Source organism: Saimiri boliviensis, chromosome 9, assembly GCF_048565385.1.
Source record: "Saimiri boliviensis isolate mSaiBol1 chromosome 9, mSaiBol1.pri, whole genome shotgun sequence".
In the NCBI taxonomy this organism is placed as follows: domain Eukaryota; kingdom Metazoa; phylum Chordata; class Mammalia; order Primates; family Cebidae; genus Saimiri; species Saimiri boliviensis.
Window position 1 is genome coordinate 29,869,279 of NC_133457.1, and position 17,330 is coordinate 29,886,608.

The window sequence follows — 17,330 nt, forward strand, 5'->3', positions numbered from 1 at the left end:
CCTTTTCTCAACCGTCAAGTAAAACTGGTGAGCTGTGGAGGAGCTGCCGTATTGTGTGGATAAATGCTTCCACTTCCTTCAGAGATGTAACCTATATATTATCTATTGATAGAAACCTATCTTGATCTCTCATTTCAAGAGATCAGTGTAACCCCTTAATACAAGCAAAGAAAATGCAGCATAAGCAAAAGTAGCCGGGCATGGCGGCTCATGCCTATAATCCCAGCACTTTGGGAGGCCGAGGTGGGCGGATAAATTGAGGTCAGTAGTTTGAAACCAGCCTGACCAATATGGTGAAACTCCTTCTTTACTAAAAATAAAAAAATCAGCCAGGCATGGTGGCATGTGCCTGTAATTCCAGCTACTCAGGAGTCCGAGGTGAAAGAATCACTTGAAGCTGGGAGACAGAGGTTGCAGTGAACCAAGATCATGCCACTGCACTCCAGCCTGGGTGACAGAGCAAGACTCCATCAAAAGAAAGAGAGAAAGAGAGAGACAAAAGAAAGAGAAAGAAAGAGAGAGAGAAAGGAAGAGGGAGGGAGGGAGGGAGGGAGGAAGGAAGGAAGGAAGGAAGGAAGGAAGGAAGGAAGGAAGGAAGGAAGGAAGGAAGGAAGGAAGAGAGAAAGAGAAAAAGTAGATTCCAGAAAATGTATGACAAATACATTGGGAAAGAAATATAGAAAGATCTGGAAAACCAGAGATTAGAACTAGAAGTTATTTTTAAATTTATTTACTTACAATAAACTTCATTTTACAATTTGGAAACTGAAGCCCAGGAGGTGAAGCAACTTACCCAAGTTAAAGGTTATTTTCTTTGATTCATTAAAAAAAAAAAAGATAAATCCGTTAGTATTTCTATTACTGTTCTTCTAAATTCTGAGTCAACTGCCATGTTAAACTGTGGAATAACCACTCCTGCTCTAACCCCTTCATCAAACTTGTCTTGGCTCCCTCCTCTCACCTCTGTGCTTCTGAGGTGTCTTTGTTGTAAGGTAACTGCTCACTTCTACCTTTTAGATAATGCTTACATCAGGGATTATGTCTTGTTCTCTAACAACCAAGGATACACTCATCCCAAATTTCTGTCAATGGAGAGTGATCAGCAGAGTGTATGTTTCAGAGTGTATGTTTCATAAAAATGTTACAAACAGTTTAAGTATTTCTGCGGCCCTAACACCCATCAAGTCACTTGGAGGTATTTAAGATTGATAATATTGACTAGTATCTGTATTCAGTTAAAAGTGTATTCACACTGTATTCACATGTCTAATCTCAAGTAACTCTTAAAATAACTAAATAAAGTGGTCATTTCTAGCATTTCTGTTTTATAGATGAGACTCAAGTCACGTGCTGAACACTGACAATATGGCATCTATGGTTTTGCATCCCAAATCTCAGGCTCTCTACTCTAGCATGAATATGTAGCCCTTTAAGCCTAAATGCTGAGTTTCTATAGCTGATACTGTTCTTTATCAAGGACTGCCCAAATGAGTCGTATTATATTTAACAAACAACACTGTGTGGCCAAGGCAGCCAAGGCAGAAGCCAGGACAAAGAGAAAAAGGGCCCTATTTTTTTTCCCTGTGGATTGTTTTCTCTTGGAGAAACAATTTGGGCTGTCCCAATAGCTGTCACTTTAACTCTCCATGGTTAAATCACTTCTTACTACATGTCCGAAGATAGCAACACAGGCTAAAATCTTGTTATACAGTATGATTGGCTTGAAGATCAGGCCTAAGGGCATCATGTAGTGACATGCTTATGCTTCTGGATTCTATTATGATCATGCTTTATTTCTTCTGGCAAAATGTTTTCTGGGCTGGGCATGAGTGTCTCACACCTGTGATCCCAGCACTTTGGGAGGCCAAGCATTTTGCTTCAGCCCAGGAGTTTGAGACCAGCCTGGGCAACATAGCAAGATCCCATCTCTGCAAAAAATAATTTTTAAAAATTTTGCCTGACTACAGTGGCACACACTTGTAGTTCCAGCCACTTGGGAGACTAAGGCAGATGGCAGAGCCCAGAAGGTCAAGCTCCAGTGAGCCATGATTAATTAGGCCACAACAGTCCAGCCTGGGCAACAGAGTAATACCCAGTCTCAAATATATATATGTATATATATTTCTGTTTCTCAGTGGAGGGCTTACTTGAGTCCAGAGCATACTGACTAAACTCATTCAATGAAGAATATGTTTGCTGAAAGCAGGGTGATATATTGAATAAGTCTCTAGCTCTTGGAGCCTGACAGTATGGGCTTGAATCCCAACTTCACAGATCCCTTGTTGTGTGATCTTGATCAAATTTGTTCATTTCTTTCTGACCCAGTTTCGTCCCCTGAAAAATGTGTTCTTATGAAGGATTAATGAGTTAATGCATATAAACTGCTTAGAGTAGTGACTGACACAGAGCAACTATTTAAATGTTAACTATTATGACTGAAAGTAGGTACAAAATGGGGAAAATGTTCATTAATCTCTAATTTTAATTTTTTTATTAGTGGGTTCATGTCCCTTCATTTTTAGATAATATTGGGCTCCCTGACATTTGGTCCACTAAATGCTTTAGTTATATTGGTGCCAAAATTGGCTAGACTTACACATCATATTCTAAAATCTGCCTTTTAAAAAAATATACCCAGTAACCAGAGTTCTAAAGAACTTACCTTAAAACTAACAAATAAAACTCATCTGTTGTAATATGGCCATTTTCATTAAAAAGACATCAGTCTGCTTTGTGCTTGCATTAGAAATAGAACTTAATCTCTGACAGGCGTTTCTCATTTTCCAGTTATTCTCTAAGGAGCATATGTTGGCATGCATGCAATGATTTTTTTTTTTTTTTTTTTTTTTTTTTGGCTCTGCACTGTGGTTGCAAATGGTGTCATTGTTCTTGGTTAAATCTGCGAAAAGTAAGCCTACCCCTCTCATTTTTTGGCTTCACGCTAAAGTAGCCTTTATGGCAAAGAACTACATGAGTTTATCAGTCTCCATTCACTGCCCGTATTCCAACATGATCAAAGGCTGCTAAAATAGCTATACATTGAGCTTTGTTTTCTCTTTTTTCAGTTTCTGCACTTGTCGAGAATGATAACATATACTGGAATAAAATCCAGATTTTTCTCTTTTGGGGTCAATATAGAAGCTTCTGAGAAAAATAAGACAGGATAAATATTCTTAAAGTTCCCTGCAGGCAGAAGAAACAGATTTAGTTGTCACTTGTCAAAGAATATTGTCACTGAATATTTAAAAGTTATACTTCAGACAAGTATTTAATCATTAATGAAATCATGGCATTTATTGTGTGTCAGAATTCAGTATATAGATTGGAGATTAGTTGTAATGATTTCAAAAATATAAGAAGGGAACAATGAAAACCATTCCATGAAAATAGAGCACTTTTTTCCTAAGTAGTTTGTTTATTCATCCCCTTCATGATCTTGGTTGCATAATAAATTTGACTCTCAAGTTGTTTCTTTACAAATAGTATGAAAATTAACAGCCTCTGTTTGAAATGTTATATCCTAAAGCTAAAATAAACGTATTTTTACATTACTGTAAGGGACAAACTGATATTCTAAAAGACAAAAAAAATTTCCTTAGATCTAAATTATTTTTCTTTAGCTTTTATTCAGTAACAGATTTTACATGCCTGGAGCACTATATTTATTGACTAATTGTACCTCATGACAACTGATTCATGTGAGATGTTTACAGTTCTGTATAAATTATCCACAATCATCTTTTTCTTAAGTGCATGCAGATTAAGAAACAAAAGAAGAAGAACATGTGTCAGGGGTACAGTGCCCATGATTCTAAGCACTTGCTCAGCAGTGCCCTCCCGTGTGGTTTTATGCGTACAAATACGGAAGTATAGACAGGCACATTCATTTTCTACATACTGACTCAACATGCTATCTACAGCTACAAAGAGACAATTTTAATCGAAGCAATTGCCCCTAGTCTTTGCAGGATAAAGAAAGTATGGCTGAGTCCTTTGCAAGTTCTGTCATTTGCTCATCAAATGTTAATGGAATGTCTACCTTGTGCCAGGCCCCAATCTCAGAGCTTGGAATAAATTACTGGGCAGAGCTGAGAAAAACTTGCTGCTCTCAATGAGCTTACATTCTAACTTCTAATAGTAACATGCTGATTTTTAAAATAAAGCTATGCCACTTTTGGACAAAGACTGTTACTAACCAAAAGCATTTTAATAATAATAATATACCTTAATTTATTTTCTTTTTTCTTTCTTTTTTTGATTCGGAGTCTTGCTCTGTCGCCAGGCTGGAGTGCAGTGGCATGATCTCAGCTCACTGCAACCTCTGCCTCCCAGAGCAATTCTCCTGCCTCAGCCTCCCAAGTAGCTGGGTTTACAGGTGTGTGCCACCACACCCAGCTAATTTTTGTATTTTTAGTAGAGACAGGGGTTTCACCATGTTGGCCAGGATGGTCTCAACCTCCTGACCTCATGATCCACCCGCCTCGGCCTCCCAAAGTGCTGGGATTACAACCGGCAATATACTTTAATTCTAAAGAACACTGGCACATATTTTGGCATTCGATTCTCACAAGAAGGGAATAGGACTTTGTGCCTAAAATGCCCTCCCTGACCAAACTCCTAATCAAATGTAAAAGCTCAGCGAAAATGCCTCTTCTTGGAAGCCCTCCCTAATTCATCATGCAATCAGTTTTATGTAACACAGATGCTTCTCAGATACCAATAAAAAATTGCCTCAAATTTTCCCATACTGTATCAATTCCTACATTTAATCATCTCATTCCCCAGCTCTGCTTGCCATGATCAAGAGTCATAGGACAGAACTGGACCAATGGAATGCAGGTGAAGGCCATGGGTCACGCTAGGCTGGGATCTTTAGAGTCTGTCATTCTTCTCCATTATTCTCTTCTCCCAGGGTGAACTTGGAAGCCTTTTATTGCAATGGGGCGTCACAAGAAAACGTAGGTCCTCAAACTCATTTCTGGAGAAATTCCCCCACTAACTAGCATTAGACATCGATTAAGCCATAAACTATTGTGTGAGGTTATGAGATTTGTCTGTTAAGGCAGCTAACATTAATTACTGTGATTAATACAGTGACAGGAAAAAATGAATTTGTTTTTGCCACAGAGGGACACCTTTTATAAGGAGGCAAGGAGTTACCTTAAAGATGCTCCAGGCTGCTTGCTACCTCTGCAAGGGCTGGGGATGGAACTGAGAAACAATCACGACTTTGGCTCAGCTGCCTCTTTCCCTAACACTTACTCATGTCTTTTCTCTGATCCAAAACGAGAAAACCCATTAATTACCTTAAACAATGAGCTGAACTTAAACTAGCTATTTGTTACCTTTTTTTCAAGGTTAAAGATATTTAAATCCTGCCACCGAATATTGACAGAATAGGAACTCCTAGGTGTGAATCTCTCTTTTGATCATACGCAGAGCACTTACACACACTCACACACACACACATAGACACACATACAGAGTTCATTTTTAAACACTGTTTTACTTATTAATAGGATGATTGAATGAAAGGGGAAATAGTAACTCTAGACCTCAATTAATTTCACTAGTGAATATTGAATAAAACTTCGAGTTCACTGTCTTAAATAGGAATTAGACTATCAAAGATTAATAAAGATTGCTTATAATAGCTAAAAAGGGCCTATTTATTTACATAGTAATGTCTTTCCTTTTGTTTTAGCATGAAGAAACTGGGAATGTAGGGAAAATATCAGTACAAATCCTAAACTGTCAATGAAATCTTGATTAAATAAAATTATTTTTGCTTCCCTTTAATATTTCAAAGTACCTAGCATATTGATAGAAAGATAACAAATGAAAATTATTTTTGTATTCCACAAGGAAAAAAACACCATGGCCCAGAACAATAGTGAAAGTAAATGTAGATAAGAAAAATGGGCCAGGCGCGGTGGCTCACGCCTGTAATCCCAGCACTTTGGGAGGCCGAGGCAGGTAGATCATGAGGTCAAGAGATCGAGACCATTCTGGTCAACATGGTAAAACCCTGTCTCTACTAAAAATACAAAAAAATTAGCTGGGCATGGTGGCGCAGCCTGTAGTCCTAGCTACGCAGGAGGCTGAGGGTAGGAGAATTGCTTGAACCCAGGAGGCGGAGGTTGCGGTGAGCCGAGATCATGCCATTGCACTCCAGCCTGGGGGGTTACAAGAGCGAAACTCCGTCTCAAAAAAAGAAAAAGAAAAATGATGGCATCAGTTAGTAGATAGAATAGGAATACGATCACTTCCACACAGGGTAGATTCAGATGATAGGTATTCTAGGCTTAAGATGCATGCCTCTTGAATCAAAACCTGAAATCTAACTGGACTCTGCCAAATGCTATGACATGCTTGACTTCCAAATTCCTGGGGTAAAATTGAATCTAACAAGCAAACTGGGAAAATAAACACTACATGTTATTTTCTTTTCTATAAATTGGTGGTGGTGGTTTATTGTTGATGTGTTGATTTTTGTTTTTGCCTTGGCTGATGGGAAGCTGAGAGACAGATTCTATACTTTCTTCTAGCTTTTTTCAAAACTAGATTGAATATATTGTTTCTTCCTTCTTTTGCTCCTCAGTATTTATCTTATCATTTGTGTCTTTGTTTTTAATGTATCTGTATTTTTGTTTCAAGCTGCCTCAAGTGCTTTGCGGAAGTAGCAGTGTTATAAATCAATATTAAAAGAAAAAAAAAAAGCAAAGGCCAGGCGCAGTGGCTCATGCCTATAATCCCAGCACTTGGGGAGGCTGAGGCGGGTGGATCATGAGGTCAAGAGATCGAGACCATCCTGGCCAACATGGTGAAACCCTATCTCTACTAAAAATACAAAAATTATCTAGACATGGTGGTGCATACCTGTAGTTCCAGCTACTTGGGAGGCTGAGGCAGGAGAATCGCTTCAACCCAGGAGGTGGAGGTTGCAGTGTGCACTCCAGCCTGGAGACAGAGCAAGACTCCATCTCAAAAAAAAGCAAAGTGTCAAGTGCAGATGTTGCACTTCTGAGACTATCTAGTCTATACTGAGCCACAGAAAGCAGGGGCCATTTCTCTTGTACCCTCTCATCCTGCCCACTATGAGATATATTTCTGTTTCTAATACAATGTCCAAATTACCACATACTATGCTGGTTTAATTTATTTATTTTATACAAGTTTCTGAAGCTTTGTACATAAAGAGCAAGCATCAGTTAATGTGCTGTAGAGACCCACCCTCATCCTGCCAACTGACAGCAGTCCTTTCCACAAACTGCTGTTCAGGCAGCTGCCAAGAGAAAGAGATTATTCCCATGGACTCTTGCCAGGATCCTGGCTCGAGACTGCTCAGGGCTAACTGTTGCTTCGAGTAGTTACATTAGTCAGGAACTGGAACTGTCAGGATCTCTACCAACTAGGATCTGCTTAAGCAGCAGTAAAAAAAAAAAAAAAAAAAAAAAAAAGTTAGCTAAAGTTCAGTTGCCAATATTCTTGCTATATAAATCAACCCCAATTTGAAGGAAGTTTTTTTTAACCTTATCCATGGCTACAATATATGATAAATAATGGCATCGTTGAGTTGTTCATTCTAAATCACTTCTCCACCAGTGGCTAATTACCAGGGATGATCTTGTCCACATGGGTTATGTTGTGGCTAATATATAGGACCCTCTTCATAGGGCTCTGCACTGATAAGGTGTGGCAGGCAGGCATGATGGAATGCAGACAGAGGACCATCCATGCTGTGCGGGCAGACAGAGATAGGCTTTCAAGTAAGGGAGTTTCTTGAAAAATCAATACATTTTCAGTATCCTTCTCTATAACAAGAAAGTGCAGCAATTATTTGGTAAGGTACATACTAATATTATTATGTCTGATTTGTAGTTCTAAATATTCAGTTTTTAAAATAGTGAGTTTAGTATTTGACATAGAAGTCATCACTGGAAGATTGAAGTTGATAAATGTCATCATAAGGTTCTTCTCAGGCTACAAATTTGGAGTAAAGGAATGTATGACATCAGAAAGCTGGGAACCCATAGGCCAGTGACCAGCCCTGAGTGCAGTGGAACATTAAAAGCAGGGGATTGAAACAGTAAGTTAATAATGCATACCAAGTCAAATGCTTTAGGCAAGATCTAATGCAAGAGGAAGGGTTTTACACCCAGTACTTCCTATGTTTACTCATGCAGGTGGCATATTAGATTCTAACTCTCTATAATCCTTTTCCTTCACTAGGACCAGCCCCCGAACCTGTCCACTCTGCAGTACTAATGACTACACTCGTCAAGGATAAGGAGGCATGAGGCAGCACTACTATGCTACTAAGCAATTCTTTACTCAGGGGACAGAGTAATGTTAACGGATTTCCAGGTGTGGGAGTCTTCTAGCATTATTGCTTCTTGAACTCTCTTTGATGTCTTCCAAGGTCTCTACTCTGTATCCTGACAAGAACAAAATCTATATAAAGAGTGTGTTACTTATGAGGTAACATGGCTGCCAGTCAAACATCAAGGAGGGCTTTTACTTTGGTAATTTCCTACTCTAAATAATTACGTTACATTCACATCACAATAAATAAATGGAATTAACTCAACAAAGGAAACTAACCTTAGTAAGAGACAAATCCATAGCCAGGCAGCACCATGAATCTCATGACCAATGAGATATTGGCAAGTAACTTCTCTTCAGTGTTGCCCATGAACACATCTGTTAGTAAAGTTATGCATTAGTACAGTTACTTCCCCACAGCAAGACCTGGGTAATTATGTCATTGTTGGTCAAAGTTCTAAGTTACTTAACATGGGCTGCAATTTCAAGCTTTGAAAGTGGCATAAGCATTCAATGTATGGGGCAAAATAAGCAAACTATTTACTTCTAAATAGTTAAATGATTTTTGTTGTTATCTATGAAGTATGCCTAGGTGAAGTCAGCATCAGTGTTTGTTTCCAGGCTCACTTCCAAGCCAATGGAAACAATAGAACCAGTGTCTCACTGAATGTGGAGAGCCAACACAGCTCAAAGACGATAGTTTCTAAGTTTTCCTCCCATTGTTTCACTCACATAAAGCAATCTGAACTTCTTGTCCCATATTATATTTGGTCTTTAATATTGGCAATTTGAGGACATACTATTAAAGGAAAAACTGCTGTAAAATATTATTATGCTTCCAAATCCTAAAGTAATTACTTAATATGAAATATAAGGGCACAGAGACAAGGAGTTGCCTATTCAATATCAATTCGTTTTTTTTACCTTACTAATAGATACAATTTTATTCAGGTCGTTATAGGGAAAGAGAGAGAGAAGGGAAAAAGGAAGAAAGGAAAGAAAAAAGGGAGGGAGAAAAAGAAAGAATGGACTAGACTTCCCAGATTGCCTTGCAACTGGGTTCAAGTAAGGATAATCAGTTACCCCTGCGTGGAGACGTCCAGAAAAGCCCTTCAAAGGGGACTGACTTATGGACATGTACTATTTTTGTTTTTCTTTAGCTTTCTATTGCTTAGAAGACGCACAGCATGGCTGACGATTTGCAACCATCTTGAGAATGTGAGATTGAAGGTCACACCTTACAGTTTTACATGAGGAAGCCAAAAGGATTTAGGGTTCCTGAGAATATCACAGGGCTGCCATAACAGCAGTTGCCTGCCAGCCTTCAGATTTCTTTTAAATTTTAAGCCACTGTTTTTGTGGTCTCTGTTACTCACACAGACATAACAGGGAAGTTGAAAAAGTGTTGACTGAGGCCAATGTCTAATCTTTGCCTTTCCATAAACCGTATGGCCTTTAAAACCTCTCCTTACATCTGATGGCCTTAGTTCTCTTCTCTATAAAATAAGTATGTTGGGCTGGATGAACCTAAGGAAACAGGAATGAGACCAGGATAGGTAAATGGAAGCAGGAAAGGGCTGCCCTTGTCTGCCTCTCGCTCCATTTAAGAAAGGGACCTGTGAGGCTGAGGAGGTGGGCAGTAGTTGATAAATTAATCTCAGCCCTAGGATGAAACATTAGCCTATCTTTGACAGCCCTGGGCCAGAGTTGAGCTCAAGGTGATTGAAGTGATGCTACATTTGACTGAAAAAAATGCCTCCCTTCTGTATTCTGCATACTCTCTACTCCTTCCTGAATACTTCTGGGATGTAGTAGAAAAGACAAAAGGGGAACATATTTATAGCACTGTCCTTTTTTTTTTTTTTTTTTTTTTTCAGAGTTCAACAGTTCTGAAGGGGCACATATATCATTCTGTAGTTATCTCCTATATACTTGCCATTTACCAGGGGTTGGAGGAACTACAGAACCATGAATAATCACAATCCCCAGGATCCAGGGATGCAGGAAAAGGAAGAGAAGACTCAATTTTATCATACTCACCCACCTAAAGAATTTGCATTAATACATTTAAGCCATAAGTCACTTATTTCACTCTTGAAGTTGTCCCCTAATGGCCAAGTATAGTGCACATTGCAAATAAATACCACCAGAATCTCAAGAATTTCTCACAGTCTTCCTCTACTAGGGAGAATAATGCTGAAAATTTTTAAGTTGTTTTTAAAATTCTTAAACCTCTCGATGACGACCAATTAGTTATTAGGTTATTCACAAGAACCAAAATATTGTATCTATGGTAAACTCTACGAATTTCCCAGGTTCCTGGAAACAATCCAAACAATCTTTCTCCATCTACAATGTCCTTTACCAGGTTGAAACTAAATCATCTGGTATGGAAAATCTTTGATAGGCCTTTCATACCAACATTGTGAAAAAAGATGTATGTCTAAGTTTATGGCGACAAACAGTCTTATTATCTCTCCTCCTCTAATATTTAACTAACCTAAACACTCAAGGAAAAAATGTTATCTGAAATCCAACCACTTTATATACATTCACTTGGTCTTCTTTTGACAAGTCCACCAGCTTTTTCTCACAAGTATCTCAAATACTTGTTTGGAAAGCTTTTCTCAAGTGGGTATGCAAACAGGAGGAGAACTGTTCTTTAGCAATCCCTCCTTGTAAGCCTCCAATGATGCTATCTTCTTGTACTTTAGTTAATGAAAAGATAAATATGATCTGTGCTGTGCCCAGCTGTGTTGTTCTTGTACTAAGGAATTCACAAAAGGAAAATTTTACATCATACTTTTATCAGTGAACAAGCTTGCTAAAGCAAATAGATTTCAGCCTCCTGAGTTGGCTTCAATAAAAGATTAAACGCTAATAGTGCAACTTGCCACACTCAACAGATTTATGAATAATCAAAGTCTGGAGAAAGGCCAGGCCATTTAAGAACATTACCTACTAAACAGATGCCAGTAGTATGTAGACATCTTCGCTATAACTACGCAGCTGTATTTCCAATCGCACAATTCAATATTGGCCTTTACAAAACATTTATTAAAACGCACCATTTATCACAGACCTGGTGTTTGTTTAAGACTTTCAGATGGGGAGAGGGAGATTGAGGGGTGGGCGGAAGACAAACAGTTTCTAATTACTAAGTGGATTTAATTGGTAAACAGCAGCAAGTCCAGCCTATCCTTGTAAGATGAAGGGTGTGAATTGTCAAGGAGCAAGGAGTTCTTTAAGAAATAACAAGAATAAGCACCTCATGAGAACTAGTTTCTGAATAACACTTCGCATCTGTGAATGGCATTACTCTTGGTGCACACAAAGCCCATTTCCATGTGTTTACCTTCGTGTTCTCATGCTATTCCTAGGTGGTCAGCCTGCCATTATGTTGCTGCTCTCCTTTTCTGGATTAATACATTCAGGCATGGAGACTTTTTTGAATGCTCTATCTACCCAAAGGAGCATGTTAAGTTAATGATTAAGTGAGGGCTGAAGGCAGCTGTGCTAAGTTTTTAACTCTGAAAAAGACTGCTTATTTCTCCATCCTATGTCTGGATACAGCTTTAAAAAAAAAACAAAAATTGGTTGATTGATTCCTTACAATAGAAGTCACCTATTAAAAAATCTCCCTGCTAACAAATTCTAAATACATGTGGAAAAAATGCTTTAATTAGAAGGCACTGAGTTTAGTTGCAATGAACTCAAAACATACTCATGGTATGACTTGAGAATGAAAACTATCACTTTATTTTGTAGGTTTGCCATTGCAGAAAATGCAACTGGATTCCAGTTAATCTCTTGCCAAATTAAAACATGCTTCTTAATTTGTTGGCCTCCTGCTCAACAAAAATCCTGGTCATGCTCTCTGTAATAGGAATTCCTCATCAAACCTCACTTAATGCTAAAAAAAAAATGAGAGAATCATTTATCTCTGACACCCAAGTATGTCTTAAGCAGGTGCTTGAATCATTTAAAATTTCTCTAACACCTAAAGCTAATTATTCTAGTTCTTTGGTGCTATTTTTAATTACATAAACACTTTTGGTTCTTCGATTTTATTTGAAATTTAAAAAGAGAGTAGGTTTGTGTTATGGCAATAGTTAGCCATTAATTGGAAAATAGAAATGTTTTTGTTTAAATTTTGCCTTCCTGATAGCTCCATACATACATAGCTCTGTGTGTGTGTGTGTGTGTGTGTGTGTGTGTGTATTTCACACCCAGTTGGTCCAAAACATAGGTGTTTTATGCATTTACCTTACAAAGTCATTTAAAAAGAATCATTTCACTGTGCATATTCAAACACGCTCAACAAAGGACAACGTATAGCAGTTATAAACTCACTGAACCTGGTAAGAAAGGGACAATGTCCTGGCCTATGTGTTTGGTATCAGAATCTGGATAGTAAGTGATACATTTTTAAATGATGGGTTAGCATCTAGCTAAGTGGCTACGTTAAATTTATAAAAGCTGAAATAAAGGGAAGACAGTAATAGACATTCAAATAAGTGCAAAGTAAATTCTAAATACATGAAAAAAATGTTCCCTTTCACAGATTATTGAAGTAGGAATTTAAGGTTCTGGGTTATACCTATACCTATATCTATATCTATATAGACACACACATATGTAATTTATAATATTTATATATCTAATTATAATTCCACAACTTATATATTAAACATTTTTATCTTAAATATTAAATTGAGTGCAGGTAAAGTACACTTATATGCTAAAGCTTTGAAAACTGTTAGAATCCTTTCAGAAAGCAAGAACAAATTTTATAACATGTATATAAATATTAACGTGTTTACAGTCTTAATAATTCTACTGCTGAGAATTTTTTAAAAATACATAACAATAGGTAAAAGACACATTCATTAGGGTTTTTGTTGTGGTGATGGGGTTACATTTAATAGTATAATTTAAACCATGCAAGTAACTAACACTTGAAGAAAAAATTAAGTAAATGATTGCACCTGTATGGACTAATACTTAATTACAACAATAATCATAAAGACTATGAAATAACTGGCCCAAATTGATGGTAAAATATTAGTCAAGAAAAAGTTGAAGCTATAAGAAAATTGATTAGGCAGAGCCAAAAAACTTCAGTGAAAATTATTTTTGGTTTTTAAATTTTTTGTAATACTGTTTTTATAGTTTGAAAATGTTGACAAGAATTTAAGTCCTTCTTGTCCACATTTATGTGTGAGGTACAATTGTCCCTGCCTAACCACTTCTCTCCATGTAGACAGTAACAAAGACAAGTCCAATTTCTCTGAAGGGAGTCAATCCCAAGGTATAGCTGTCCCCACAAAGCACCATTGGAGTTGCAGTTAGTTTCTGGAGTATGTATCAAACTCATACAATCCAGGTCTGGAAATCACACCTGCCCTTCTTGGGAGCCACTCCCTCTACATCAAAGGACTATCCTTGGCACAGCACAAGCAGGGTTGCAGCCACAAGCCCTGAACACAGCCATGTCTTCACATCGTGAAGCCAGATTGTCTGGATAAAAGGACACAGTCTCATCACCAGGCGTATCTTTGTTAAAGCACAAATGCCCAATGTTTCAACAATCAAATAATCACTAAATTACCAAACCAAGCAATTGCTTATGGAGAAAGCCAGGAAAGGAAAAGGCATCCTTAGCACTCCGATTTTAAAACAACAACAATAACCAAAAAAGACTTTCCAAGTTTATAATTTTTTAAAATCTGTGTTTTAAAACCAGATATTTATTACTCTTTTAAAACGTCTCAGGGTAACATTTTTAGCTCTGCAACAGTGCAGCTAACATTCCAAGACCAGTCATCATGCACTGCCCATAAAAAAAATTAACACCATCAAGGCCATTTTTCTGTGCTTAAGCTCATACCAATAAAAACTACCCTATAGGCATAAACTTGATATTTCTGTTCACCACACATTAACCCAGAGTTCCTCAGAGTGTGACACCCAGGTGACTTCTGTGATGCAAATTTCTAAAAATCTGGCTGGAAACCCGCATGATTGAATACCCCACTCATGGCAGGGTTCAACCATTGATCTTCACTTATTTTACCCAGTCTGCACTTAGTCTTAGAAGATTAACCCTTTGGCAGGGTGAATTCACATTGTTAAATGAGTCCTGAGACTCATGAAAGTATGTCAGTTCCCAGAGTAGGACCCAGGAGATCTAACATGATTCATGGGAGTCAGAGAGAAGTGAAGAAGTGGCTGACATGGGAGCTGGGGAGAGACACAGCCTCTGGAAGGAGTTGAATCACAGATTCCTGGAGCTACAGAAAACCTTAGCAGTCACCACACAACCACTTAGTAGGACAAACTCAATCTAGCTTTATTTACATTGTCCCTAGAATATATTGAGGTAAAAGAAATGTGGAACAGAAGAAAGCTGGTCATACAAAAAAAATTATATTAGAGAAACATAATAGCAAGTAAGGACAAAATATTATATATAAAGATAATCCTTAAAACATTCTGATAAAGTCCTGGTATAAGTTTTAAATTACATCTGAATACTGTGGAGACCATCTTAGAAGCTGGGGTGGATGGCGACTTACCAATAAGAATGTTTAAGAAAGGGAGAAAGCAAATCATTTACACACCTGGCCGGCCCCTGTGACCTTCAAAAGTCAGTGGCTGCATATTCAGTTGCACATACATTTTGAAAAACTTCTCTTTGTCTGGCAATGTCATTCCCCTCACTCCGTTCCTCACACTTTTCAAATAGAAAGAAAAGGGTCGTAGGGTGGGCACTGGCTGGGTGCAGGAGATCTCGACCTCCCCACATCTGGTGAGGGCAGAGGAGGGGAGGCCGAGAGGACTGGAGGAAAGAGCTGGAGCAAGGGTGAGAGGACAGCAAGCTGGCCAAGGAGAAGCACCTCATCTCCTTAACTTCTGCTTGAAGCATCTACCTCCCCCAAACACAGAAATATGAAAACGAGGTAGTCAGCTACAGAAGAGGAAAATCGAGGTAATTTCCAAGGATTCAAGAGGAAGAGGAATGCATGCATGGGTTGGTTGTTTTTCAGCTGCCCACATGCTGTTTTATGTGAGCACTTAGAAATTCACAAGAACACATTTCTACAGTATCCCTTTGCCACAAATAAGGCATCAGAACATCTGTTAAGAAGCAAATGATTTTGTACATCCACCACCACCTGCATACTCAAAATCACAGAGAGAGATTAAAAAGGGAATATTTCAAAATGTTAAAGCCATATATGCTGTGTAGGAGCACTTCACCAAATTACCTTTGTTGCAGTCACTGAAGATCTCATCACAGAGTACAAATCATCATGCTTCCACATAGAAATAAGCAAATTGCATCAGTGAAACATAACCAGGAAGAGAAAAGGAATTCAACTGCCCCCATCAACACTAAAACTAGTCAATAATTATCTAAGTGGTATCAGTTATGTTTTCTGTGCATCCTGGTTGGTCTCTAAGTAGAGAAGGAACCTGAGAGAAGGGCTTGGGATAGCTGCAGTTTCTCTATAGAAGTTTTATCTTAGGCGGTGTGTGTGAAGACTGGGGTGTATGCAGCGAGGTAATCTGAATGTTTACTGTGTCAACATTCTACCCACTTCTGGGTAGAATCGTTGCTCATCCTAATCACATTCATAGGCCCCATAGCGCAGCAGGAAGTTCCTGCTTACTGGCAATTTAGTTCTTGGAAACCCTTGAAGAGGATGGCTTTGTCCCTGTGTGCTGTCATGGCTATGTGGAGTCTACTAAGCCAGCTCATAGCTAAAACTCAACAACCAGGAATGACTGTCACATCTCTCCAAAGCTTTTTTTTTTTTTTTTTGAGATAGAGTCTCGCTCTGTTTCTCAGGATGGAATGCAGTGGTGTGATCTCAGCTCACGGCAACCTCCACCTTCCAGGTTCAAGTAATTTTCCTGCCTCTGCCTCTGAAGGAGCTGGGATTACAGGTGCATGCCATCACACCCGGCTAATTACCATATTTTTAGTACAGATGGGGTTTTACCATGTTGGCCATTCTGGTCTCAAACTCCTGACCTCAGGTGATCCACCTGCCTCGTCCTCACAACGTGCCTGGATTACAGGCATGAGCCACCATGCCCCGCCTCCAAACCTTCTTAAAAATGAGTGAGGAGTACTGCCAATTTAAAAGTCTGCCTGATTTTCAATAGAAGAGAGTTACACATTCAATAAACATTCACTTGTTTGAGTGATAATGTAAATTTGATAATGAGAACAAGAAATCTAATAAGGACATTCTGTAATGTACGTTATGAACTAAGCATATCTTCCCATTTCCTAGCATTACACTGTTTTCTGGATATAAGTTGTGAAAAATACTCACTAGCTGACTATAGCATGGGGGTTGAGCAGGAAGAAATCAAAAGGTTGAAGCAAAATAAACCCTGGAGAACAGGGTTTGAATTCAAGTTTTAGAGGCAAATTAAGTAATGCTAAATAGAACAAAAGGAGTAGTTTTTCATATCAAATGTCTACATTATAAATGTTGAAGTTTCTCTATTTCTATTCATATCATATATTCTCTATATCTGTTCATATATGAATAGAACTAGAGAAATGTGATCTATAATTGCACTGTCAAGTACAGTAGCCACTAGCCACATATGCCTATTTAAAGTGAAATAATTTTTAAAATACAGATAAAAATTAAGTTCCTCATTCATGCTAGTGCTCAATAGCTCCATAGAACTAGTAGCTACCCTATTGGACAATGTAGATTACAGAACATTTTCAGCACTGCTGAAAGTTCTATTGGGCATCTCTTATTCCAGAGTTTATAATAGACTTTGAAGTGATCATAGATATAAAATAGAAACTAAAATAAAAGGCATAGCTCCATAAAAGTGCACAATAGGGAGTGGCATATTTAAACCATAAAGAACCTTTATTCTCACTTTGGCTCTATCCTTACTTAGAAAGGGAAAAGTCTTTTAGAAAACAGTTTCTGGGAGAGTTTTCACTGAAGTCCTTTTACCTGAAA

At 38.2% G+C, this 17,330-nt stretch overlaps 1 protein-coding gene across 9 annotated transcripts in view; it reads right to left on the reverse strand.

Annotated features, from left to right (window-relative positions):
- Nucleotides 1-17,330, reverse strand: part of MECOM (MDS1 and EVI1 complex locus) — a 575,892-nt gene that overhangs the window by 177,834 nt on the left and 380,728 nt on the right. Inside the window, exon 1 of one of the 9 annotated variants that reach the window (XM_074405632.1) lies at nt 15,597-16,144. The exons of 7 other annotated variants lie outside the window; for them this stretch is intronic. In XM_074405632.1, coding sequence (XP_074261733.1) covers nt 15,597-15,653 — 57 coding nt within the window. In that variant the 5' untranslated portion in view covers nt 15,654-16,144. Of the gene's footprint in view, nt 1-8,604; nt 16,145-17,330 lie in introns of those variants that run through there. One more of the 9 variants, XM_074405633.1, reaches the window with a different exon arrangement.